At 40.4% G+C, this 27679-nt stretch overlaps 2 protein-coding genes across 10 annotated transcripts; one reads left to right on the forward strand and one right to left on the reverse strand.

Moving 5' to 3' along the window:
* Positions 1-155: 155 nt before the first annotated feature.
* Positions 156-2413, reverse strand: TXNDC17 (thioredoxin domain containing 17). Its single transcript, XM_080398293.1, has 4 exons — positions 2233-2413; positions 1434-1515; positions 1050-1125; positions 156-440 (listed from the first exon to the last, which is right to left on the reverse strand). Exons 1-4 carry the CDS (start codon positions 2372-2374, stop codon positions 372-374), a joined length of 369 nt encoding a protein of 122 aa, XP_080254419.1. The 5' UTR covers positions 2375-2413; the 3' UTR covers positions 156-371.
* KIAA0753 lies at positions 2357-22121 on the forward strand. Of its 9 annotated transcripts, none has more exons than XM_080398045.1 (17): positions 2357-2498; positions 3252-3395; positions 4723-5323; positions 6610-6716; positions 6971-7033; positions 7873-8088; positions 9309-9519; positions 10919-11118; positions 12256-12425; positions 13190-13279; positions 13445-13532; positions 13952-14035; positions 14866-15039; positions 16120-16201; positions 18106-18226; positions 18398-18622; positions 20860-22121. In XM_080398045.1, the coding sequence occupies exons 2-17, from the start codon at positions 3306-3308 to the stop codon at positions 20975-20977; spliced, it is 2640 nt and encodes an 879-aa protein (XP_080254171.1). In that variant the 5' UTR covers positions 2357-2498; positions 3252-3305; the 3' UTR covers positions 20978-22121. The 9 variants fall into 9 exon arrangements, with proteins under 9 accessions (XP_080254171.1, XP_080254174.1, XP_080254173.1 ...); XM_080398048.1 differs by having other exon boundaries at positions 14869-15039; XM_080398047.1 differs by having other exon boundaries at positions 10922-11118.
* Positions 22122-27679: the final 5558 nt, after the last annotated feature.

Below are 27679 nucleotides of genomic sequence, written 5' to 3' on the forward strand. Positions count from 1 at the left end.
TCAGATTTAGGAAGATTAAGGAGGTTTTTCCCATTTCTCTTATATGCATACCCCCCCCACCCCCCACTATTAAAGGTATAACTTTGCAGTTAAGTCTCCAGTCATTGCAGGCTGCTTTCTCAGGTTATAACATGAACTCAGTTACTTTGAAAAAAGACTTTGCAAACTCAAGTTTATTTGAATGTGAAAGATACATTCTTTTGTTGCAAGATTTTAGTGGAAGGTTTGGACCTAGAATTTAATTACATTCATCTTGACAAGTCAGAAGTAATTAACCATGAAAGTTTTTTAAAAAGGTTAAAGATTCCTCACAAAGATACTGCAAATAACTTGAGATTAACATCTTCGTAAATGATTAACTACTGGAGGACTTAGTCTTCAGTAAACAACATACGCACAAGCTCTGCTTTAAAACATTCTTCTTCAACCAGCTTCTGAGGCTGAAAGAAAAGATGGTTTAGGGGCAATTCAAAAACGTGTTTTAGACTAGAGCCGTTTGAACATACTAACATTAGTCATACTGCAGCATTTTTTTTTCTGGGAAGGGGAGGAGCAGTGTGCGGAGCAAGCAAGGGTAAGAATCATTAAAAAAGGCCTGAGGATTTTCTGGCCTTGGAAGAAGCATTTCTAAGTAACTGCTAATTTAAATAACATGCACAAGTTAAAGCTTGAGCTGTAGTCTGTTTGAAGAATACGCTGCATATAACTTGTTTCACTCCCATAATTAAACATTTGGATTTTTATTTTACATTTGAGGACCTGCAATTCAGGAAGCTTAACAGTATGTTGCTAAGAATTTTCTCCTCAACCACACCATGCTGAGTGTACATATTATAGATAACATTACACAGGAAGCAGAGTGGTTCGCCCTTCAGGAGCCATTCATGGCAGGAAGAGTACATGGGTAGGAGCAGAAGAGCTGTTGCTAATTGTCTGCTGTTTTTAAACAAGAGGGTATCAGAAAACATGGGTTGCATTCATTCATAGCCATAAGCTCCTGCCTGTTTCCCACCTGAATGTATATCTAGAACATATAATAGATGACTTACTGTTCCATATTTAAGTAGTGTAGGTACTCCTGTTAGTTTCAAGTTCTTCCTGAATTCGTTGTTGGGATCTTTCCAGCTGTTTGGGAAGAAGCAGTTAAGCACAGCTTGTAGTGGTGCAGCTTGAAGTTAGCCTGTTAAAATTCCTTCAAAAGGATGATTCAGTGGTCTTTGCCTAGCACCTCCCCAACCCACTTGTCGGAACAAGCATGCAGATGGTTCATATTGGGGATGGTATATACCTCAAAACTCAAATAAATAAATAAATAAATAGCTTCATTCCTTGCAGAAAAGGACGGTTCAGTCAGTTGTTCCAACATGGTAACTAACGTCCTGTCCAGGAATAGCAAAGTTCTATCAGTTGTTGGCATTAAAACAGTTACTTACTAGGCTCTGTCTCCTACTAGGCAGTAGATGAATACAGACTCATCAGGCATGTTATGAAGTTCCTTCCTCACAACTGGTTCAGCTAGAGAGTAATTTTAAAATCTGTTAGTAGTTAGTACTTTTACAGCGCTACAGAATCACACCACAGACCTACTCTGACCAGCAAGGCTGCTAATTAACGTTCTGTCTGCTTCAGGTAGAGATGTGTATTTTGTTTCACCTGGTCAGCCACAAGCTTTGCAGAATTTACTGCACGCTCAACACTGAAGGGACTTGTCTTTGAGTAAAGGCCAATTTCTGCTTTAACAAGTAAGAAAAACAACCAGTCTCCTGTCTGAAAGCCTATCGGAACAGCAGTAAGCGGCTGCCGTATGCACTCTGGCAGGTATCATCCAGAAAGTTCTGCGTTTTCTGAGGAGCCACCTTCACCTTTTCCGGCCAGGCAGTGACTGCTAGGTCGCTTCTGCCTCTCGACACGCCACCCGCACGAGAGCTAACCGATCCTAAGGTCCGCGCCGGGCCTTTGCGGCTGGGCCTTTGCGCCAGACTCCGCTAACAACCCGGTGCGCTGCGCGCTGTTCCGCGCTGTTCCGCGCCGCGCGGCCCGCGGTCCCCGCCGATGGGGGCCGGGTAGGGAGGGGCACCCGCGGCCTCCGGCCCGAGCGGCAGGTGGGCAGCGCGGACCCCGGGTGGTGCAGCCGCTGCCGGGAGGCCCCGCGAGGGCCAAGGGCGCAAGGCGCTCCCCGCCGCCGGCCGCGCTGCCTCTGTGCCCGCTGAGCCGCCCCGGCGCGCCCCTCACCCCTCACGCAGTCCGGGCACCAGCTCCTGCCCTCGGCATCCTTGTCGCCGCAGAAGAGCGCGAAGATGGGCCGGCCGTGGTAGCGCTGCGCCGTCTGCGCGAACTCGGGGTACCCGCGGACCTGCTTCTCCTCCCAGCCCATGGCGGCAGCGGGGAAGGGAAGGGCGGGGCCGCCCCGCCCCGCCTGCGCCCCTGTCGCGCCCCGTAGCTCCGTGCCACTTCCCGGTGGCCTCTGCGGCGGCGGTTGCCAGGGTCGGGTTTGAACGGTAGGTCCCGGCGCGGGGCGTACCTCTCCCTCCTTCACCCTGGGGCCGGTCTCGGTCTCGGTCTCGCCCGCCGTGCCCTGAGGGCGATGCGGGGGAGAAGCGGCCGCCGCGGGCTGTCGCCGACAGGGCTGGGCTGCGGGGGCGCCCCTCGCGTCGCGACCCGCAGGAGCGGGCGGGCAGGGCCGCCCCGGCAGTGTCAGGCCGGACGGGAGTCCGTGTGGCTGAGCTAAGGAGTAGGGACAACACCTGTACTTCAGTCGCGATAGAAAGTTTTAGCAGCGCTATTTAATTCCTAGAGGAAGGAGGCACTTCGCTTCTGTTTTAAATCCTTCTCTGTGAAGCAGTTCAGGTACGAGCGTGCCCTCGGCCTGTGCTCCGTGGACACTGGCGGTTTTTGCACAGGCCCGGCTGCCGCGGGCTCTGCCTGCGGCCCGGTGCCTTTCCCCTGCCGGGGGAGCCATAGCTATGAAAGTTCTGCAGCCGTCGTGGGGTTCATGGTGTGTGCCGCCCCCCGTTGTGGTGCTCCTCAGCTCTCCATGGGGGTATGTAAAAGAAGGCTATAAACTGTACGTTTTACCTTAAATGGCAGGATTGTACGCTGTGTTGTGTACCACCTGTATGAGCACACGCATTACGCTTTCTGTTTCTATGTGCCTCCTCAGGTTGGTTCACTATCCGTTATTGACATCATATTGACACCAGGGATTGCTTTTGAGAGGCAGAAATAACTTATGATTCTTTTTGTGTTCACAGTTGTAATTGTAAACAAAGGAAAAATAACGGGGTTTTCAGCATTGAGCCGATGTGATGAGGCCAAGCCAGACAGCTATGTCTGATGCTACGTTTGCATTCACTGCCCAGCTACACAGGAATGAGACAGAGGCTTTACAAACACAGGTATTAGTTGATTTTTGCAGCGATGCTCAATTGGTTTTCATTTGTGATCATCAAGAAGATTATGACCTACTTCCTCAGCCTGCTAGTCCTTGTTAAATGTGCATACTTGCTTTCATGATACTGTCATACATAATCTTGACACGGTTCTTTTGTATGGGTATAGATCAGAAACCAAATCTGTAAATATTTACCTGTCTGTTGTGGTTTAATCCCAGTAGGCAGCTCAGCGTACAGCTGTTTGCTCACTCTCCCTCAGCTGGATGGGGAGGGGAATCGGAAGGGTAAATGCATGAAAACTCATGGGCTGAGATAAAGACAATTTAATAGTTAAAGCAAAAGCTGTGCATGTAAGCAAAGCAAAATAAGAAATTCTTTCACTACATCCCATCAGCAGGCAGGCGTTCATCCATTTCTGCAGCTTCATCATGTGTAATAGTGACTGGGGAAGACAAGCACTGTAACTGTAAATGATCTCCCCTTCTTCCCCACAGCTTTTATTGCTGAGCATGATGTCATATGGTATGGAATATCCCTTGGGTCAGTTGGGGTCAGCTGTCCTGACTGTCTCCTCTGCCAACTTCTTGCCCACCCCTCGTCTACTTGCTGGTGGGGTGGTGTGAGAAGCAGAAAAAGCCTTGAGACTCTGTAAGCACCGCTCAGCAGTAACTAAAACATTGGTGTGCTGTCAATGCTCTTTTCATCACAAATCCAAAACAGCACTGTACAAACTACTATGAAGAAATTTAACACCATCCTAGTCTAAACCAATATGCTATTTTAACCTCTTACTTTACTACATGGAAAAAAAACCCTGGAAACTTTATTCTGTTACCATGTTTCAGCTTTCCATTTCTCCTTCGTCATGCATCTCCATCTTTTTCTCTCTTGTAGATTTAGTAATGCCTTACTAAATCATTATGATATAATCATACCCATTTATATTACTAATGTTAATTGTTATAACTCATTAATTTCATTGGAAGAACTATTAAAAAAATATTTATAAGGGCATTTATTGTCCATTGCCTAGTCACTTTGGTGCAGATTTTTCAGTGTGTGTACCCTTCCTAAGGTGCCCATCCGAAGCTGCAGATAAGTGCCTAATGTTATTTACAAGATTATCTAAATGCTTAATTCAAAATAATTCTGATTACTGGCATTTGTTTGAGTGGACAAAATGCCTTGCATACACTGAAGAAGCACCATCATGACAGAATGCATTCTAATATGAAAGAAGATCTATCTTCCTTGCTATTACATGCTAGAGGTACATTACCTGTGTAAAGTGTTCTGTGTAACATCAGCTTTTTTTTACACTTTGGTACAGCTCCAGTTTAATAGAAATGTTCCTGCGCTTCCAGAGAACTTGGCTCTCAGATTATCTAATCCCCGTCCAATTGTAATAGAAAAACTGAAGGCATGCAATGATAAGAGAAATCTAGCTGTAAGTGAGGACCCCAGCATAAGAAGCTCTGGCATGTTTTCAGTGGTATCTGAGGAGAGACTAAAATTGGCTATTCAACTAGCCAAAAGGGACATAAAACGAAGACATCTTGAAGAGCAAGTGTTTGGAGGTGCTGTCAATAAACCATTGCTGGTCCAGAAGTCACACCAGCACATGACTAAAGTATTCACAAGTCCAGAAAATAAAAATGCACTGAAGTCTCAAACTCTTTCAAAATATCAGCAGAAACTCAGTCAGCCTTCTAAACTGGAAACTACCGCCTCTGGCGCTAAAGTTTTTCTTTACACAGCGAATGAGGGAAAGGTAATACCAGCTGTTTTGGACTCTCCACCCACCCATGACACAGGACCAGACCCCAAGCCAAATGTGAACAAAAAAGAAGGTAAAACTATGCAGGAAGTCCGGCGGCTGCAAAAAGAATTGAGGAACTATGTCCAGAAAATTGAAGAACTGACTAAAAAAGGTGTAAGACTGAACAATAATTATGTTATATAAATATACAGTCATTTGTTGATTTGTTTTTCTTTCTTTTGGCTTGGATTAGAACCCATATTTAGTTCTGGATTTTTGAGAACCATTAACTTTTTTCAAATGTAGATAAAAACTAGAATGGCTAACCAGTTTAAGCAATAGTAGGGTTTAATGTCTCTTGAGTATGGTGAGTTCCAATCCAACCTGTAATGATAGTAAATTAGTGGTAGCTATTTAATAATGTGGGTGAAAAAATACTGGTGTCTGTAGACCTATTGGCTAGATATTCAGGCTGGAAAAAACAGTATCATAATTAACCACATTCTTATCCGTGACAAGAAAGGGGGCAACAGCTGGTAAGATGTAATTTCACAAGTCTGACTCACCTAATTTATGGATGTACAGTAAGTAGCATGATTAATGTGCTTTCTGTCACAGTGTTGTGGGCTAATCCCGGTCTGCAGTGAAGTACCACATGCTTGTGCTTATATCCCCCTCAGTGGGATGAGGGAGAGAATAGGAAGATTAAAAGCAAGAAAACTTAGGGGTTGAGATAAGGATAGTTTAGTAAGGGAAGGAAAGATGAAGAAGAAAGAAAAACCCAAAACAAGTGATGCAAAGGTAATCGCTCACTACCTCCCACAAGTAGATCCAATGCCCAGCCAATCTGTGGGCCATGGCAACCTTCCCCCAAAAACCTTCCAGTTTTTATTGCTGTGCATGGCATGGAGTATCCATTTGATCAGTTGGGGTCAGCCTATGCGCTGGCAAGGCATAGTTGAAAAATGAGAAAGCCTTAGTGCTGTGCAAAGCACTGCTCAGCAATAGCCAAAAAACTGGTGCGTCATGAACACTGTTGCAGTCATAAATCCAAAACAGCACCATATTGGTGACTCTGAAGACAGCTAACTCCATCCCAGCCAACCCCAGTATACACTGTGTTGGTTCTTTTGTAATAATTAGCCAGGGTTTAACCATTCCTCACTTTGAGTGCTTTACCTATAACTTTATAATAAAACTAAGGGGTCACGTGATTTTGTAAACTATAACTAATAAGCTGTATTGATAAGCATTTTTAGTCAATTTCAACATAGAAACATGATGTAGAATTGAAATCGCTAGCTTGCATTACTGCTCAAGGGATCCCTGCAAAATACGTGATGCATTGTGTATTAGTTCTGCACGAAAGAGGCTTGCTGCTGAATTATTTATCGTGGCTTAATCGGGATTTTTGCAGGTTAAATTAAGACATGAAACTTTAAACCTCATGTTTTTTAGGGAAAGAGAGAGAAATTTTAGATCCTGATGAAGAGCAACGAGTTTGTATTAGGAGACAGAAGCAAGCTGCACGGTCAGCTCGGATGCTGTATGCACTCCAGCAACAGGTAGGAACCAGTGTTTTAAATTGGTGTGTATAGTAGCTAGCTGACTGTGATGAATTTGACAGAAATGAACTGAAACGAGAGAAATTCAATCAGGTTATCTCTGAACTTGATTTAGATTTGAATGGTGTGATCGGAGAGGGGAGCGTCACCATTGGAAAATGTGGACTTTCACTCGGGCATTAATTATTTGTTTATAGGCATGGAGCTAATTCTGACTGACTCACCTCTCCTCCCCCTCCTTTCTTGATAAACAGGTAAAAGAAATTCAGGATGATTTAGAGAAACTGAGTCCTCATAAAATCAAACATACTAAAAAGGTAAGATGTAATTATCCTTCAGGCTGTGAGTAACTTACACTGATATAAAGTTTTCTAGCTAATTGAGTTTGACTGCGTAGGGTACACCTGAGCCCTCTCCAGAAGGGAGATTTTCGTTGTATCTTGACCTTTCAACTCATTTTCACAAGAAGTATGTCTTGCTTGGTCTGATACTGCCTTTGGTGCTTCCCTCTTCTCAGATCTTACCTGTCTGCAGTAAATTGGAGAGGAAGGCTGTTGGTCTTCTGCTCTTATGTGGCTTTTAATTCCTTCTTCATTCCACTTCCTTTTCTGATTAACACTGTGTGCTACATTTGACTACTTTTTTTGATTTCCTGTTGATGTCACTCAGTCTTACCAGCCCCCTTTCTGGTTTTCTTCTTGGCCCAGCATCTTTCAGAAAGATAGTACTGAGATTGTGCCTACTGTTTGGCTGATACTGTCCTTGTGTTCTCTTGTACTTTTCCATCACTAGTATTTTCTTTTGTAACAAAAACTGGAGGATGGAGAATGCTTTATGTTTGTGCAGTTCTTGTATGTTAGGGTCAAGCCCATGACTACAGTACTCTGTTGGCATAGGTAGTAGAAACATCAGAATATGTTACAACCAGGCTATTTTATCTGAGGCTAGCATGATACTTGATAGGAGTACTGTTGTGTGGCACCTTTAGTAGATTACTTAAATGCCAGTTTTGTTGTGTCTCACAAGTGGCCTCATACCCATCAGAATTATCCCAAGCCTGTGTGTTTCTCCCTTAAATCTTGACAACAATTCTTTGAATACTATCAGTATTTGTAGAAACTATAGCTATTAAAGCATTTATTTTCCATACTTCCAGTCTCAAGCTGTATCCAGATTGGCAGCAGCACACAGAGGAGCTGTACGAGCCTTGCAGGCATTTGCCAATCAGTTTACAGATCAAACAGAGCAGCAGATTCCTACCCACTACAAGGAACTGGGCAGTCTCATTCGACAACTGTCTCTCTGTTCCGCCAAGCTGGAAGTGGATTCTTCAATTTCTGACATTATCATAGATGTTTTATTGCAAGTTGAGGTAGGAAAAATAATTTTGGTTTTGCCAAAGCAGAAAAGATGTTGTGAAATATGAGACTGCAAACTATATTGTGTGTTCACAAAATGCCAGAATATCTTCCTGTTGGGTTTTTTTGTTTGTTTTGAGTTTGTTGGTTTTTTTTTAAAGGCCACATTTATAATGTATAAATGTGTTTCTTATGTTCCTAAATAATGGTGGTCTAAAATAGAGTTGCGTCCTAAACATGGGAGCCACCTGCTGCGGTTCTTGTTGATGCTGTTCCCTGTCTTTATTGGCTCTCCTGGTAGAATAAGGACTGGTAGTGACAGTGACAACAAAGCACCGGTTGCTCTGATTAATTTGCCATTTTCAGCACTGAAAGAATTGGATTTTATACATTGGTGTAAGTTACGTGTTTATTCTTTTGCGATGCATGCTTTAGTCATCAGGATTAGTGGTGAGCATCTGAGCCTCACACATGGTGGTGGGTTCAGAATTGTCCAGGCAGAAGATAAAGTTGTAGCTACAAGAGTTACTGAAGCTCTGTGTCCTTCAAATGGCTTTTGTTAGTGATATCTGTTATCTTAAAATGTGTTGTTGGTATAATAGAAAAGTTCTGATTCACGTTTCCTGCTGCAGTTCCTACCTACAAGATTATTTTTTTAAGTAAGAACCTGTGTAACCTGAACTATTACAAAACCAGTATTTAATTAATTTGAATAAAAGCAACTGATACAACAGCTGTAAGATATTTTATTTTCCTTAAAATATTGTTCTAGTTTTAAGAGCTGTGGTGTTATTTTTACTCTTCTGAAGTACTTATGAGAACAGTAACAGTGCTAATTGCCTGGGAACTGGAAAAGAGGTAGAGTTGTTTAAATTTGGGCTTAGCATTGGAAGAAGTGCCTGTCTGTCTTACCATAGTCATGTGAGCATTTTAAATTTTTTTGTCTGTGGCCTTTGTGTCTGTTTCTTTTTGAACATGCTGTAAGCAATTAATTTGCTAGATTCAATTGTAAATACGAAAATGCAAGTTTTTTCTCTTTAAGATTTAAGTTGATAACATGAAGAAGCTTCTGCATGAATGAGCTATCAGGAATAATCACTACTACAAAAACCAAAACAAACAAACAAAAAAACCACACCAAAAAAGTTCCAGCTACTTAGAATCTTGAATTTGCTGCTTATTACTACATCAGGTTTATTGAGAGAGTAATTAAAATTGTAAATATATGGTGCAGGATCTGAATGCACTGCTGGAAAAGAAACAAACACCCCAAAAAGTGAAGAAATGTGTTACAGCATCTGACAGCAAATCTCCAAGGAACACTAAGATGTTTCCAGCCAGAAAACAGATTATATCTCCAAAAGGAGAAAACAAACTTCTCATTTTAAAGGGACAGCATGGGCAAGAACCTAGAAAATCTCCAGCTGCCAGGAGTCTCCTGACTGGTTTGTATTTTAATTTATTAAATACATTTTTAACAGTTAACTTATCATCTGCAGTTCAGTTTTGCAGTATGTTACGTATTGTTGGTCAGAAGTGTGTAACAGCCCGTATGTAGTTGTCAGATTCACATAGCCTTGCCGTGCATTTTTTTTCAACTGTTTCCCTGAGATGATAGACCTGCTGCAGGTTTATATGCCTGTTCATATTATTATGATCATGTTCTTCCTATTTTTGTCCATTTCTTTTACTGTGGGCTATATTTGGATTGTTTTTCTGCAGTGTACAGCTAAATGGCAGTTTATGAGCTGACATTAATGGTGCATACGGAATATTTCCAAGTATCTATGTAGATAATACTGCATAAATATACTATTTTGGAATGCAAAGTTGCTGACATTTTGCAAATTTCCAACAAAGCTATTGATGAATGGTTTACAGTGAAAAGATACACTGAAGCCTTGGCTCAGAATTTCCTTGGTTTATGCAATTTCTCAGCTTTTAAGGGGGCTGGCTATGTTTTATTCTTGCCAGCTCGAATGTTAATGTCTTCTGCACAGTAATCAGAGTTGCAGTACCTAGAGACACATTAACTGATAGTTAAGCTGGTTTTTTTGAAGACTTGTTTTTTTTACTACTAGTTTGCCATGCAACTATTGGGAGTTGGTTTAGTTTATTATTCTTTTACTTGATATATGGAAGAAATGGGCTTTATTCTTTCTCGGGTTGTTGTGATGTAATTTACCGTTTACCACCTGAAGTATTTTGACACCTCATGAAAGCCATTATAGCTTATTACATTATTACATAATCTGTATTAATTGTTTTTCTTCTTGGGGGTGTCTTTCTCATATCTCATACTGTTTTTTAATAGAGTGGTAAGTATTCCTTTTTACCCCTAGATAAGGTAAGTATTCCTTTCTGTGCCTAGGTAAGGGTGAGAAGAATTCCATGAGAAGTATTAATCTTTGGCAGTCCAGAGAGACAGTATATTGACAAGCATCTAATTATTTCCATGTGTCTTGCTGCTTAAAAAAGCATGTTTTGTTACCATTGCCTAGACTTCATATGGCTTTCCATGGTTTTCATACTTATGTGTATTCAAATACCTATATATGTGTAAATATGTGTATGCACACAAAACCCCAAAATCTCCTGTCCATTGAAACAGTGTAAGAAAGACAATTTATTTAATACTTGATGGAAGTAAAAAAGTTTGGGTTTTTTCATTTTTTATTTGACTTTTTTAAAATTATGGTAGAGCTTAAAAGTTCATGATTAGGTATCCCTAGCATAACAGAAGTATCAAGTGTAGAAATAAAGATGATTCTTGCCCCTTTCAACTTACATTTGAAAGTTTTATTTTTGATACAGATAAACATTGACATGTTGCAAATGTTTCAGCAGTTCAGAAGGCAAACAGTTGTACTTATACACTGCACAATAAATTCGGAGAAGAAAATGACCCACCCACTCCAGAGAGAAATGCCACTTTACAAGAAAGCGTAGATGCATTGGTGCGCCCTAGAGCTGTAAAAAAAGATCCCATCCTTGAAAGTGGCCCTTTGAAGAAGAAAAGCATGTTATTACCTGCAAAATCACAGGTATGGAAGTGATAAAAAAATTTATGCTTTCTTCCAGTTGTTCTCTGAGTTTTGTTCTATGTTGTAAGACACTGTCACACTTTGCACTTCCTCACAATTTTTTTATTCTGAGCTAGGAGGCATAAAGTATGTTATCTACCCACATTATTTTTAGTGGTTATGACTATTTTATTAAATGTTTTTTGAAAGTAGTGTTGCTGTTCCTTGGAAACACACTGTGCAACTAGAACTAATAACAGAATTAGCAAGGAAAACTTTTGCTGAAACTCATTTCATGTTTGAAATTAGCATGGTTATTTTTCAACTTGAAATTAAAGCTGAAATATTTTTCTCTTATTGGTCATCCTGTTACAAAAAATGCACTCAGCAGTAATGTTGTGCTAATGCTGGTAGGAGGATATAAGTTAGGCAGCTTGACTTTGTTGGTTACAGAAATTATAAAACTTCACAATACAAATTCTGGTTCCTGGTGAGTCCTCCTTGCAACCATCAAAAGGCTTCTGTAATGCAAACAAATGAGTTCTTTAAAGAATATTTCAAAGTGCTACATTTTGCAAATAGTTGGGGGTTCTTATAAAACACTTTTTTTTCCCCCCCTTCCTCAGAGTATCACTTTCAGCTTGAAAAGGCAGATCAGAAATATACAGTAACATAGATGTAACTTTTATTGCTTCCCATATCTATCTTAAAAGTGAGCGTTGTGAGCAGGAAAGTTAAGCATTTCAGTAATTCATACTGAGGGGACTAGTCTAAGTGTCCTTGTAGAAAATACAAATATGGCAATAGTATAGTTTCAGGGCTGAATAAAATGTTACCGTGGAAACCTTCTATTTGGATTTGTTAAGAGTTAATGTAGAGTCTGATTCTGATAATTTCAAAGGAATCTTTTCCCCATGAAGAACATAACTGGAAAAATTGGGACTGTTTACAAAAAAAATAGTTGCAGGATTATGCATACGTTCTGTTCAGGCACAGTAGTACTTCCCTTTGAATCGGTTGTAAAACCTCCACGTACATTAACTGTGCAACAAAGCCAGTAGGCGTGTCTTCAAGACAAATTCTGAAGCAGCCTGCAAAATACTTTAAAAACTCAGCAACTGGAATGTATGTTTTAAACGTGATTGTGTTCATTTTAAGGGAATGCCAAAATCTTTAAAATCAAGACGGGTACAGCCTCAAGGAAAGCATGCCCGATTTCAAGAGACAACTATAGCTTTCCAGCTAAAGGAGAACAAACAACCTATTAAGGAGAGCAGAGTACCCTGCGTGCCTCCAAACACTGCCTCTCCACATGTTTCACCTAGGCGGTATGTTCACAATCTAGTGGAACCTCTTTTAGCCCTGCTTTCCTGTGGAAATGCTGCTGTACTTGTGCTAGTAAATAGGGTGGATTTGGCCTGGCTGTCAGATTGCGAAGGCCAGTGGCATGGCACAGCTTACTTCCAGGTAGTGGCCTCATCCATACAGCCTGGGAAGAGCCATTGCTTTATGCTTTTTCCTGGATCAGGTCCAAGTATTGTCTGTGACTCACAGGCCAAAAAATGCTAGGCATGGCTTTGACAAAACAGACAGTATGCAGAATGGCCATTCAGCACTGCATTAAGAATGTAAGTATTAACTCCCTGTTCCAGAAGAACAATATGTCTATCTTTGTCCTAGCCACTAATGGAGCATGGGTTTATTTATTTTAAACTATGCTGAGCATCCTGTAGACCAGGACTCCCCAAATTTAGTTTACTTTGGGACTCCTGCTTATGGCAGTTGAAGCAGGAGATCCAGCTGCTAGATCTGTACTAGGCAGCATGCATGGTAAGATAAGAAGCTTGTCTCGCTGTGTAGTATTTGTAGATAGCCATGGTGTTGCCTGTTTGCCAGTAGCAGAAACATAATTGAAGATCCCTGGTTCTCAAGAAAATTTCCTGGCTTATATGATCTTGAAGTCAGTATTCGTTTTCCCTCTAAAGTTTTTTGCAAGTTTTCTGAAGTAATACTCAGAATCACATTATTTTAGAAATTCAGATGTTAGGATGTGCATTTTTTAACCCTCTATGTTACTGTTTTATTTTTGAAGACTTCCATGGCTTGAAGCAGAAACTTCAAAAAGAGTGAAGGTTTTAGCTGACCTTAGCAGAGGAGAAATTAAAGAAATACAAAAATTAAGGTAATGAGTTACTTTGAAGAGCTATTAAATGGTGTCAAGCCTGATATGGTCTTCTCCCCACTCCCACCAGTCCCCCAAAAAGTACATTTATGTGTTTGGGGGTTTAAATTATTGTTGTCATACCAAGTTTCAGAATGGCATTGTCATTTGTTCTTTTTTGTGTAGGTCACAAAGTACTTCTCCAACCCAGTACGCAGACAAAGATGAGAAGGCAGTATGGGAATGTTCAGAACCTCTGTTAGACAGGACACAGGTAGTACAGTCAAACTCATGGCTCTGTTTGAAGGATGTTTATACTTGCTAAACATTTACAGAGGGGCAACACAGTTTCTTTTCAACTTAGTTCAAGTCATATTTATGTAGTAACACACTTTTGGACATTTTGCAAGTATATCTCCATTTCAGTATGTGTGGGTCTTGAATTATTGTGATGAAGTTCGGCAAAGCTGCATTAAATCTTTTTTGGTTAGCTTCTTGTCAAGTAGATGCATTTTTAAGTTGTTTTTGAACGGTCATAACAGTTCCACACTGAACATGACTAGACTTGATAAGATTATTTTAATAATTCTTAAAATATTGTATTTAATGACTTAAATAAATTTGTACTAGTAGTACTAATGACTAATAATACAGAAAGCTTGATTATCATGAGAGGATTTGTGTTGTATTTAGAAGGTCAATCTTTCCTTGGAAACAAACTGTCATGTGAAGGATTCTTCATTTTTAACCCACCTTTCAACTCCTGCAACTGAGAACGTATATTCTATCTGTCTTAGATTAAAGTAGTTTGACATTTGAGATGAATTTTTAACTTTGCTGTATAGCAGAATGCATCTGGAAAAATAGTACTGATTTCCCAAACTTAGCAATTTCAACTCACGGAAGCCACATCTTTAAAACTGTCATTGTGTGGGCATGCCTTATAAAGTATTGGTTTGTAGCCACGTCCAGTATGAAACAATGAGAAAGCTCTTTCTAACATCATCTCTTGTACATGTTTTGCTTGATGCAGCCTTGAATGTATAAAGTTGTTTGGGAGGAAAAATATTTTCATACAAAATAATACAAGTAAACGAATAGCGATGTCATACCATGGCTAATTGGTAAAACTGAAACCTATGGCTGTGGCCTGTATCCTATATATTTACTCATTACCACCTGGAGCTGCTGTGAGACTGTTCCTGTATGGTAAGCTAAATGTGTGTGTAGCGTTTTGGAAGATGAAGGCCTTCACTTGACTTTCTTGAATTCCTGGGTGATCTCTGAACCTGTGACAGTATTGTCTTCCCATTTGGGAACATAGTTGCGTAGCAACCTTGTTCCATATCCGTTGATTTTATTGGTAGGAACATGCTAACCTGTTTTTATATATTTGGGTTACTGTATGAGTGGAAGGAAAGCAAGAATTTATTTGGATTTTCATTGAAGGGAAAAGTTGAAATGGCAACTGTATTATTTCCATAAGCTGCTGTAAGGAATGTTTGATTTGTAAGCATTCTTTCTTACAGCTGTTTTGGGGTTTTTTGTTTATTTCTTGCACTGGCCATGTGATTTTTTGTGTTGCTTTTTTTTTTTTTTTTAAGTAGCAGGTTGCAGAAAATGCAGATATTCTGAGTGATAAGCTATTGGATGATCTTTTGGAAGATACTGCTCAGGAGCTGTGGGGTATGGAGCAGCGTGGCAGGCTCCAGACTGAGGCTCTGCCTGTGGTTGACACTCATAGTCTGGAGTCAATGTTACAAAGAATGGAAGAAATTGAAGTAAGATTTTCTCTCTTGGTTGGTCTCATTGGTGCCAGTTTCTTGTTTACTGTCCATAAGTTGCAGTATCTGTCAGTATCTACATTCTTAAATGAAGCAAGGTCTGACTGGATCAGTGTATGAAATGAAACACTTGGAAGGAGTTTGAGCTTCCAGCAAAATGTTGTGTAAGAATAGATTAATATTTGCTCTAATGGTTTTTATCGCTAGCTTTAGAGTTGGTAGATCTGAGTTTGCTTCCCACCTCAAGACTTTGTGACTTAGATCATCATATGTGAATGGAAAAATCAGTATGACAATTATGTTGATTGTCTCACAAATTGGCAAGCACTTGAATATTTATGATTTCTTTTTACACCCCACCCCCCATATTTTTGTGATAATAGGATCCTAGTATTTTAGTAGCATGAGCATCTCAAGGAAATACACTCTGTCAATCCACAATATTTTACAGGGTGACATGGGGAAATCAGATGTATATGGTTGTTTATGCCCTTATGTATACATCTTTCTATGTAAATATTCACAAAGTTATCATTTACTTGACTTGAATTTTCTCATATATGGCTTTCTTAAAAAATTTGCTTTGGTCAGCTTTTCCATTTTTTGGTTCACATCACATTTCAACCTTTCTGTTCAGTGAAATTTATCATGACTTAGAATTACTGACTTCAGTACCATTTACTTCTAGAGATCCATTCATAAGTGGGAAGCATGAAGTTTATACATTGTGCAGTGTCCTTATCTATATGAGGCACTTAAGCATACATTTGAATTCTCTATTGGTAAGACAGGAACAGCTTGAGGACCCTTCAGTCGTTTGGCTTACTGCTGTTGATGTGAAATGGCAGGAGCTGCCATGGTACTGGCAACTAGTTGAGTCACCAAGTATGGCATTTTTGAACAAGACGATTATCTGTGATTTCAAACCCCTACCCCTTTTCTGTGTTATGTTAACTAGGCAAGATAAGCCTACTTTGACCAAGGAGGATCATCACCTGCTTTCCTATTGGGTGATAACTATCACAGCTGAACTGCTAACTATGTGTTGATTGATTAATTTTGTGTGTTCAAAACCAGAGATACCAGGAGGCTGTACGCAGGAGATTCACACATATTGCATACAATGATTCAGAGTTCTGGACCCAGGAAGACAAACTGGGTAAGTGTCTTTTTAATGCAACTTGTTTTTTTCCTGTAATTTTTATCTTTAAATCCACATGGTTTGAGATCAAAATCATTCGAATAGGTGTGATCAAATAGCACTACCCAGACACACTTTATACTACAGGTGCTTCTTCCAGAGGACAGTTTCTGAAATAGAGTTTTAAAATAAGTATTTTAAAGTGGAAGGATTTCTTCTGAGAACAGGCTGGCATTTTTACTTGCCTTTGTTGGGTGCTGCATTTGGATGGAAAGCACTGCTAGTGCAACTTAGCTGAAGGATAGGAATCATTAATACATACTTCCAATCATCAAATGTTAAGTTTGAATATTGTCCCTTTTCTAGGCATTTGTCATTCCTTAGCTTAAATATTTTCTGCCAAAATGTGAGTAATGATTTTTATGCAGTGAAGATGATATTCCATAAGTACATACACTCCACTTCACATGTAAGCTACTTGGATTTACTGCAGAAGACAGCTAGTTTACTTTCTGAGGTATCCAAAAGCCATGTCACTCGTTTTCATGTTAAGCTCTTCATGACTTGCCTGTCTTCAGTTTTGAGAAAAGAACTGGGTAAATTCTGTAAATCTTAAATCTTGAAAACAGTAGCGTGTTCTCATTTGACTTGGATTGCTTTGAAACACCTAGCAGTAATAATTTTCATGCTGATGAATTCAAAACTATTCTTAAAAGTGCACAGGCTGAGGTAAGGTACAGCGAGACAGCCTTGTTTGTTCCTGCTGTTGATTTACTTTAGGCAGGAGCAAACAGATATGTATCTTCTAGTTTGCTTCTCCCATTTTCTTTCCTTTATTTTAATAAACTTTCAGTTTATATGGCTTAGAGTTTAAGAGTAAACGTTACATAAGTACTGCTGTAGCAGTGAATCCATTGCAGTTTAGGGTTTTTCTGGCCGTACACAGGAGATGATAGTAAATTACTCAGAAGATTTTTCTCTTTCCTTGTTCCTTTCAAGTGGTGGTGATAATTGTTTTTAGATCTTGCAGCATACATGCAAGTTTAATTTTTATAGCCTCAGAAAATCTGGATTTTTGTGTACAGAATTCATTGTCCAGTGTGCCTCAGCAAAAAGTATTCAATCCTTGAAAAAAAACCAGTTTGGTTGCTTCCATTCACCTTAGTCACATTTTTCCTGCCTGTTTTTATTGAATAGAAAATAAAAGAAAGCATGTAAAGTCCTTCAGATGAAAGATGTAACTAACTTTTCACATCAGATTAAATTTTTAATTGAGGGACCTAAATAATACCTGTATGAAACTGTTCATTAATGAAAGGTAACATTCCAAACAATAGTTTGATGTTTCCCATACATAAGCATAGATACTTTAATGCTGTTTGCCATGGTGGCATGCTAATAAGGGTGACTTAAGCGTCTTGTTTTTCCCATCCCCCTGCTCTCTTCTTTATCCTACTATTTGAGTGAGTACAACAGTGAAGCTGCATTGATTTTTCCAAGCTGAGTATCTGATCACTTTAATGTACTGTTTTACACTAGTTGGAAAATCTCAAAATAAGACGTGTGACGACTTAGCCCAAATCTTGTTGGATTTTTTTCCCATCTTGGATTTACTACCAAGCTTAATAGACTACACTAGTTTTAGAGTAGCGTATTCTATCTCTCCTCTAGAAGTATCCACTGACACAACAAACTATTTATCATCAAGGTAGGATTTCTAAAATGCTCAGCTTTTAACACACTCTGAGGTCTTGGAAATCTTGTATTGAATTTAGATTTTAGGGGCTTGTCACCATCAATACTCTACTTATCTGAAGGACTTACACTTAAAAGAAGCAAAAATCTTTGTGAAGACTTACCTGCAGTAAATGTAATTTTTCTCTTCTAAAGAACAATTTTAAATGTTATTTTCTTCCTTCTAGAACAACAAACTGCATCAGTAGCTAAAATACCTACATCTCCTCATCCAATTCAGATAACCAAATTAATTGGACACGCAGAGCCGGAAATGGACATTTTATTTGAAAAACGTTTTGATGGCAAGTAAGTGAACTGTTCATCCCTACACTAAACTATGGTGCATATGAGCTGTGTGTCTTGATTATAGTGTTTTCATAATAGAAAATTATGGTCACTATTTGAAGAGGTTTTCTGATCCATCAAAAAGGTACTTGAAAATCCAGTTCTGGCTTAATGGCTATTGTGTATTTCCAGTGATATTGATGAAAACAAAGAAGCAGAGGAGAAGCTGCAGACTAGAAATTACATTCTGCAGCAATTGACTCGGAATTCTCTACAGAAAGAGTGCTATGTATCTCTCTCTGTGCCAAAGCATATGCTCCAGAGCGTCTTGGATTATAACAGCAGATACGAGCATCACTTAAAGCTTATTTCCCATGAGGCAGTAGGCAGTTTCAATCCATGGCAGATTGCTGAGAGGTATGTGAACTGTCTTTTGTGTTTTTGAAGTGAATGTATGGGCTGATGAATAGGTTTTTCTGTCCCTATTCAGGTAAGGACTGGGGAGGGGACCATTTAAATTCCAAATTGAAAGCCAGAAGCAGTAGGCTATTGCACTGTTTCTCTACCGGTACTTGGTGTTCATTTTTAAGGTAGTTGGATAAAACAAGATATGTGAGCAGAATGTCCTGAGGAGTGATTATTTTTCACAGTTTTCTATGGTAGTACCACAAAACCAACTGAAATTTAGGGTAACATTATTTTCAGAAGGCTGTCATCAACAGGTAAATTGAAGGAAAGGAAAACAACATTAACTTTTTTTTTCTGAGTGGAAAAGTAATAAAGTGCTGTAAATAACTGAGCAAATTTTAATCTTTGTGCTGAGGGATTTTGAAGTTGATGTATCATGGAACAGTAGATATTCTTTAAAAGGAGTCAACTGGATTTAGCGCAGATTTCACTGCTTTCTCTTCCGCAAGTCTTCATGTTTCATGGAGTTCGCTGTGGGAAGTGTGACACAGGTGGCTTACTATCCCTTAGTACAAATAGAAGAGGTGAAGAAGCAGTTAACAGTCTCTCTGCTGTTCACATCCTGGCAAGGAAAACTTGTTACACTCAATGTCTGCTAAAGCAGGCAGGGTACAATGTAAGCTGAAATACCCACCCTTGCACTGAAGCTTCAATAAGTGCTCAGTAACAGGTAGAGCGGCTACATTATATCACTGGTTATGATATCATATGAGTGATAGCCTGCAATTGCCTACAAATCATTTTCAGTGTGTATGATACATTTCTGAAATCACCTATTGGTCTTGTAAAGTCCCAGCCCAAAAAATGCACGGAAATATGGGCTGAACTTGAACCTTGCTAGTCCTGTTCTTTCAGAACTGAAGAAATACTGGCACGACTGTACAGTGGAAATCAGAAGACTTCTAACTATGGGAGGAGAGAAATGAAACCAGAAAATTCTGGAGTATTAAGAAAGAATTAAAAAAAATCTAACGTCAGCGGTTGTAGATGAAATGATTTGCCATAATTTGCTGTACTGGCAGTTTGGGCATCAGGCTTAATTGCCAACAGTTTTTAAACTTCTGCACACATTTTTAATGTAGTGGCATTGAAATAAGTGGTATAGCTCATTTGAACAACATTTGACATCTGCATCAGTGTTTCCTTTCCGGGACCAGGTTCTGCAATATCTGAGATGACTTGCACATGTGAAGTTAATTACGTGCATTGATGGTTTGCCCAACTGAATAAGCTGGCAAATGTTTTAATAACTATAGTTAGACCACTGTGTTTGAATCTACTGAACTAAACCACTGAAATATGCCTTTGTCAGTTCTCAGTGCTGGCATTCTGCCTTCTGACCTTTTTATAACTAGCGTGAGGCTGGGTAGTGCGAGGACTGGCACCTTGTTGGGGTTGGCAGATGGATGACATGGCAGTGAATGTCTCCTGACAGCTGGGTTCCACTGCTGCCATTTGCCTGATGTTACCCGAAATCAAACTACAACGGCAGTCCGATGCCCAGCATGCGTCACTGGCGTGGTCATACCACCGGAGGGCATTACAGATCTTTTTCCGTAGAACAGTATCCCACAGTGTTCAAAAGAACCACTCCTATGCCATGCTCAAAAGGTCTTGGGAAGACTAACGTTATGATATTTTTAGAATATACACAGAACTGAAGGGAAGTTTTCAAAAGGCTAGTGGGCAATTGTGTTCTTACATTAAAAGAGTTTTCCATTCTGTAACATCTGCTGTGGTCCAGAGATCACTGAAAATTTAAATTTCTCATCTCGCTTTTCCTTAAACTTTGTTTTTCTCACTAAGTCCTGATTAAGTGATAGCTAAAGTCAGTAAAAAGCTTCCCATTTGCTTCAGTGGCCTTTGGGTGAGCACCATAATTTGTTAACTCTTATTCCTAAAGCAGGGTTAGTATCTAAGAGTTTGAAAAAAGCAAGCAACGGAGATCTCTCAACACTTTTAAGCCTGAAGTATGTCCTTTGCTATGAATCGGACTGAGGAAATAATTTCTGGTATCTTACACAACACATACTAGATCTTTCCTTGGGCTAAGCAGTAGAAAGAATGAAAAAACACAAGCATTTGCCTTTTAAAATCAGAGCATTGATATCAATGGCACGAATGACTGGAATTTTAAATCTGACTTTCAGAACCTTTTCCTTTTCCTTCCCTCCCTCTCCCTCAAGTCTTGCAGAGCAACTAACAGAAGAAGCCCTATGTGATGTGGCAGCAGAGCTGCAGGATGTTTGTGAGGATTATGCAGAAGCTGTGTTCACGTCCGAGTTTTTGCAGCCTGTGCAATAAATGCTTTCAAATCTGCCCCATTAGCAAATGCGATGTCAGCCTCAGCCTTAACAGTCTCATCTGATTATATCATTTTCCATGCTTTTTTTAAAAGTCTGTGAGATTCTGTCCACCAAGTGAATTAAGTCCATCAAGGATTCATCTCAGATTTTTGTAAAGCCATTATCATAACGTTTTCCTTTTCAGACTTTATTATACTGCATTTATCCAGACTTTTTTTAGCCAGTGTTTCAATAGAATGAAATAAACTGTTACAGGTAAAGTTTATGTATTTTGATAGGAGTACCGATCCATTTGTATACCTGCATTACTTCACCCATTTTTGTGTGTGATCATCTTACTAGACTGGGAGGAGGACTGGGTTCGAGCACTGTCACGAACAGTTCAAGCAGGCTGTTGACCTATGAGTACAGCCAATGTCTGTGCCATGAGAATCCTTCCTTTGGATAGCGATGTCCCCAAGTCTGAATGTAGCACCTCTTCTGTTCGATTCTGAATATCACTAGTACATCATGCATGGACAAAGGAGACTTTTCAATATAAACGCATCATGGAGATTTCCTTTCTTTTTAAAGTACTCTAAAATATTATGATTTTATCCGCATTTAGTGGTCCAACCCCACGTTCCTTCCTCTTAAGAATCTCACTGAAATAAAGAACAATAAAATGAATGAACAACTGGGAATTCTGCGATGTTGACTTGTTTGTTTCAAGTAATCAGTGTACTAGTTTCAGCTATGCCTGGAGCCAGCAATGAGTAAGAAGTATTTATGGTAGTATTCTAGGGAAATGCAAATCCAACCCTTGAGGTAACCCAAAATCCCATATAACAGCCTGTTTCCTTTAACTTATTTCTTTTTCCCAATAGTGTTTGTCCTTTTTTTAACCTTCTAAGATTATTTTTATTTCCTCTTATTAGAACATACATTTTAAAAATAATTATTTTATTGAAGGATGGTTTACTATTTTGTCTTGAAACTTACACCAAATGTAATGATGTAAGTGTTATTGCTGATGTGTGACTTTGCTGATGTGTGATTTCTGTAATTTAAAACACTATTTAAAGCACTTATCTTTTTAATTTCCAAGATTATACAGATAAGCCTGGTTTTAAGTCCAAAAGATTAAAGCCATAGTGTCTCTGTATGCTTGTGAAAGTATTTTCAAGACATTTTATTTTTTAAAAACACTTGTTTCTTAGGACTGAACATAGTTTTAATTTAAGATAACTTCCATCTGAACCCATTTGGAATAGTCAGCACCCAAGATGCAAGGGAGGGAGTACCTGGTAACATTACAAGAGTCAGACTACCATGTGCCTTGAAGTAGCATGGTCATCTGTCAAGGTAAACATACTTTCTCTCTTAAATCCCATGGTGCCATGGGTGGTATCCTCTGATGACTGATGATGCCAAAGTGAACTTCTATTCCGGATGATAATTTTCTGGCATTTGGATGCCTTCTTGGAGCAGAAATGTGTGGGGAGTGAAGGCTTTAGGTAGGATCCCTGACTTCACACTCTTCAGTCCTTCCTAAGGAACTTGATGAAAAGATTTTGTAATGCATTATTTACTCGTGCAAGCTAGACAGTGCTGAAGGTTTACCCTGAAAAATTTCATAATTGTAGGCCTTTATCTTAAAGTGACTCTGCATGTCATTGTTCCTAAGGGACAGATTGGCATCAAGCTGGACAAACATACATGTGCATAATTCTTGTCACAGGATGTTGATAGAGGCTATATATGGGGCTGAGATGTGCAACCATAATACCACTGCAGTTGCTAATTATGCATCTAATGAGCCATGTTAATTGGCCATGCGCTTATTTAAAGCACTGTCATGCATCTGAGAACATACGTCTTTAAAGCTAAGTCATCGGGGAGTACCAGAAGCAGTTTCAGATTTTAAAAGCATTTTAATGTTATAGATAGCAAAGAATGTATTTTCTTGCAGTCTGCACTGTTTCTCATGGCTGAAAGCCTTTGGGAACATGTTAGATATGCAAACCGTACTAATCTGCTTGGTGTTGTAGAGGATCCACTTCCATGGATCTGGACTAGACTTCATTGTAAGACCTTTGCAGGCCTGTTTTTTTCTTGATTCTTTATCTGCAAGTTTCATCAATGTCAGAGCTCTGAGAGGGCTGAAGCAAAAACAGGATGAAAGAATTCAGTGGTTCTATAGGCATGTGGATGACTCCGACAAATACCAGTTGCTGAAGGCATACATAGATGAAGTAGAATTAAAGTTTACACAGTGGTTCAGTGTGATTTAGGTGATGGCTGGTAGAGGCATATCAGAGTGGTTTGGTGCAAGGGCAGTGCAGTATCCTGCGTGCACCAACAAACATTAATTGCCCTGACTAGCCTGCCTGGGACCTGTGCCCATGGCCAGGAGCCCCCCTTGCAGTGAGGCCAGCCCCTGGTCCTCGCCAAAGCTGTGCCACAGGTACAGCCGTGTGCCCCCCGCCCCCTGCTCATCCAGACTCACTTGGCCTTGGCTCCGACTCATTGCCTTGTGTGGTCTGGTGATGCCCGGGCTGTCAGTGGGACCTGTGACTGTCACCATCCTGCCTTGCTTAGGTGCTGTGGGACCGTGTTCTGGGGGTGCAGTCTTCCCAGCCTGTGCCATGGGTACCCTCAGCTCCTGGCTTGCCCTCCCTCCTGGGGCAGCTGTGCTCCTCCTTCCTGGTAGATAACTAGGTGCGTAGGGAGCAATGAAGCAAGGGGTGAGTCTGGAAATCCTCTGTGGGGACCTTGATGACAGGACTGCACATTTGCATTCTACAAGCAGCTCCTGCAACTCCTGAAAACATGCAATCTAATCTGTAAATATTTAGCTGTAGAAATTAAATCTGCATGCTTCTGGGGGTGAGGTAGTTAGGGAAACAGTGTTTGCTTTACCAGTGCCTTAGAGAGGTACTTTTTTTTTTCTACTAGTGCTGGACCTGATTCAACTTCTATTAATGTCAGTGTGAGAACATAAATGAACTCCTTTCTTCTCTTTGGCTTGTTTTTTCTCTGAGTTGCTCTTGGAGGTGACTTTCTTCACATCCTGCTCTTCTCTGTGGACTACTTTCCTTCCAGGAAAAAGAGGTGGGGTGTTTTTTGTTTGGGTTTTTTTTGACAAGTGGTTCACCAGCAATAGGAAAAGGAGCTCTGATCATGATGTACATGTCAGTCAGTTATCAGCCAAATAGAAGATCTGCTTCAGTATATCTGCTCAAGGTATGTCCTGGAAGAACATAATCGTTTTCAGGTGTATTTTTCCTTAGAAGACCCCACATTCTCTCTTGCAGCGTGCTTGAAGTACTAGATTGCACTTACCTTTTAGGATGGTAGTCTGGTCTGAGGGAAAAGAAAGCTTAAAGGACAGTGGGCCCAGCTGGCCATTTGTCAGATACCTGTTTTCTTGTGCTTCACCTGTGTGTGTGTGTCTGCCTGTTGTCCCTTGCATAACAGAGGCTGCAATGTGTCGGTAAAAGGGCTGCCTTGGTTCATGCAGCTCCCAGCACATGGTGGGAAGTGCCAGACCACTGGAGCTATGACAATATTAAAGTGGAACAGAGATCTGGCTGGCAGAACCTGCCTTCTGAAATTCCTCATTGAGAACTACTCAGATAAAGGCAAAACAGGATTTCATTTTAAATTGCAAGTATTACCCTGCACAGAAGGAAATGTAACCCAGTGTTCAGAGTTCACTCCTTCCACTTGTTATGTGGAGACAGCATCTTTCCTTATGGGTTGTTTTCTTTATGCTTTTTGCTGTAGGAAGATGTCTATTTTCAGGGACTGATTTTTACCATATGTACTTCTTGGTTTTAAATGTTCTTTTAAGCAGTCTTCTAATTTGCCAAGATGCTTTGGACGTGCATAACTTTTAAAGCAATTATATAGGCATGGGTTTAAAAATTGCTGAAATCAGAGCTAATGCACGAGCTACATTTTTTCCTTCAATCAGATTCCTGCTGTACCACATCTAGCTTTAACAAAACACAGAATATGGTCCCACAGCATCAAGGTTGTAGTCAGTGCTTTCCTTTTGCCCCATTTTGCCTCAGCTGAGATTTGTATTTTCAGTCCAGCTGTGGCAAAGGCACGCACACAGAAAAGACGAGGTCACCCTGACAAACCGGGATACTGGCGATACCTGCGAGCGTGCTGTTGCTGTGGCTACTGTCTCAAGGGGCCAAGAAAAATCTCGTAGTGGCCACAAAGTGGCCAGAGCCCATGGTTCTGTGCAGGAGCACAGGAGCCGGGTGGGTTAGACTGGCCACAGCTGAAATGGCTCTGGTGTTACTGGTCTTAGCCTGCATGAGAAGGTAATCAGGTGAAAGTAATTTGGACTCTGTGGGACTATGTGCTTGCTGCTATCACCTCGCTCTGTAGAAGGCGTTGCTGGAATACTTTGTGTTTCCTTCTGGGGCTGTGACAGCTGCCTGAGTCCCAGCTAGAGGGGCAAGACTAGTCTGTGCTCTGAGCTCAGGTTTCTGGAGCAGGCCAGCTCTCTGGAGGTTAATGTAGGTAGGCTCGCTATGGGGAATACATGGTGCATCAGACTGTTAGATTAGTGTGAGGACTGGGGGAGGAACAAAGAAGGAATTATATCTGAGTAGCTCTCAGGCACGCTCAGCAGTTTCATATAGGGAGGACTCAGGACTTAGATAGTACAGGTTTATTTTTAATGGTACTTTGTATATACTGAGAATTGTAACCTTTCCTTATGCATTAAGCACCTATCCTTCATCCTCTGGTACCTGAAAGCTCTGTGGAGCCAGAACCTGGCTCACTGTGGTGATTTTTGAAGCTGCTTGCTAGTCCTTTGGACTCCCACTAAAATCAGTAGAGACTGAATGTCACTGGTGTCTTGATCTAGTTCCCTTAATGACCTGTGTCAATGCAGTGGTTTTTCTTGTAACCTCATTACTTAAACCCGACCTTGAGCCAACCTAGACGGTTGGGAGTGGATGCAGTCCTGATCCAAAAAGGCTGGATTGGTGTCTAACAGCACCCTGTCATAAAGTAGTAAACCTGCAGGACTGAAAGCTGAGGGATGCTCTAGCCTGCTAAGCCCTTTGGTTTAGCTCAGCCTGGTCATTGTATAATGTAAATTTGGCTTATTACTTGTGGAAGATTTAGATGAGCTGGAAGAGGGGGAAAGAGTGGGTGTTCTATAAAGAAGATTCTCTGTAGAAAGACTTAACTCTGGTCTGTGTTAACTGCTTAGAATTCCTTTGTTGTTGCCTCTTTTTAGAGGTTTTGGCTTCCTGTTTGTTCATGTGTCAAAGGTTAGGAAACAATAAGATTGAATAGGCTTGGAGGCAAGGAAAGTTTATAACTTAAATCATTTTATGAGTGAAATGGCTGTTTGTTACACAGCCCATCATGTATAATACAGCGCATCACAGAAAAGTCAGCAACTAGCACATTTGTTCCCTTTTCTTCTCCAACAGTTCTCATTAGCTTTGGGTTTTGGGGTGGGGGGCGTGCTGGCTCTAAAAGTATATGCTCTTGGTTCCCGATTCTACCAGTCTAACAGCCCATCATTATCCCTGTAGTTGTAAAAGTCCTTCAGCAGGGGCCTGTGTGGATTAGTAACTTTACAGAGTCTGTCTGCAGGCTGTGTTTGAACTGGAAATCAAGCCACAGCAATAGAGCACTGCTGTTTTGCTCCCAGGTGTGGTGGCTGGGAGTAAAGCTGCCTGCTGCATCCCCTGCCCTCTGTGCCTCAGCAGCCACAGCTCTGGACTTAGCAGGTCTGTGGGCTAACGTAGCAAAATGAAAACTGCTGTGAGGCCATCAACAACTTGGCACTGCCAGTCTGGCACCAGCTACCCTTTGTACAGTAAACCCTGTGAAGGGTACCTAGAACGGACTGCGGTCTTGTGTTCTGCTCTCAGGGCAGATGTTGTCTTGGCTGTCTATACTAGATGTACCATGTCATGTTTCTTCTCTATGTGGGCAAATTATTTTAAAATAGATGAAGGGCAATGAAAAAGGATGCAGGTTGGAAATTGTAGTGAGCTTGACAAGGAAAACCAGTGTCTCATTAGTCTGTCCTGCCTGCTGACAGCTGAAAGGAAAACTAGTTGTTTCTGGTAACATGTCCTAACTCTGTTAGACTGATTTCTTTCTCATATTGTTGTTCATTAGATCTTGATTTATATTGGTAGAAAAGATTTACCTTAAGCTATTCAAGATGCCTTTGAAGTTTACTCCCTCAGTGAAATGAAAGCAGGGCTAATCAGTTATCACTTAGTTATAGCAGTCTTAATTCTTATTCTGTAATGCACTTGTCTCTGAGCAAGTGGTAGTCAGTGAAATTATGTTGATCAAACCAAATGCAGAGCAAGAAAACAATCAGTGTTGATGAAGTCATGGGCAGAAAATGCTGATTTTTTTGAAATTAAATTGTAATTCTTTTTCTGCTGCCACCCCTTTTATCTTCAGGGAAGTTTTGCTCAGCCTTCTAATGAGCAGAACAAAAGCTTGAGACATGTTACTTGCATCTGCCTGACAGAAATTAAGTAATCCCAAATTTCTGCAGGCTTTAACCTCTTGGGAATCTGAGTCTCATTTATTTAATGCACTGATTTAGTTTTTAATGTTTGGCTATTCCTTCCCATGTGAGAGTCAAACATGAGAATAGCAATGTTATGAAGGTTCATGTCTGGGGAGATGGTTCATTGAATTGTTGTTTCAG

The sequence above is a fragment of the Falco punctatus genome, assembly GCF_963210335.1.
Source record: "Falco punctatus genome assembly, chromosome: 1".
Lineage (NCBI taxonomy): Eukaryota > Metazoa > Chordata > Aves > Falconiformes > Falconidae > Falco > Falco punctatus.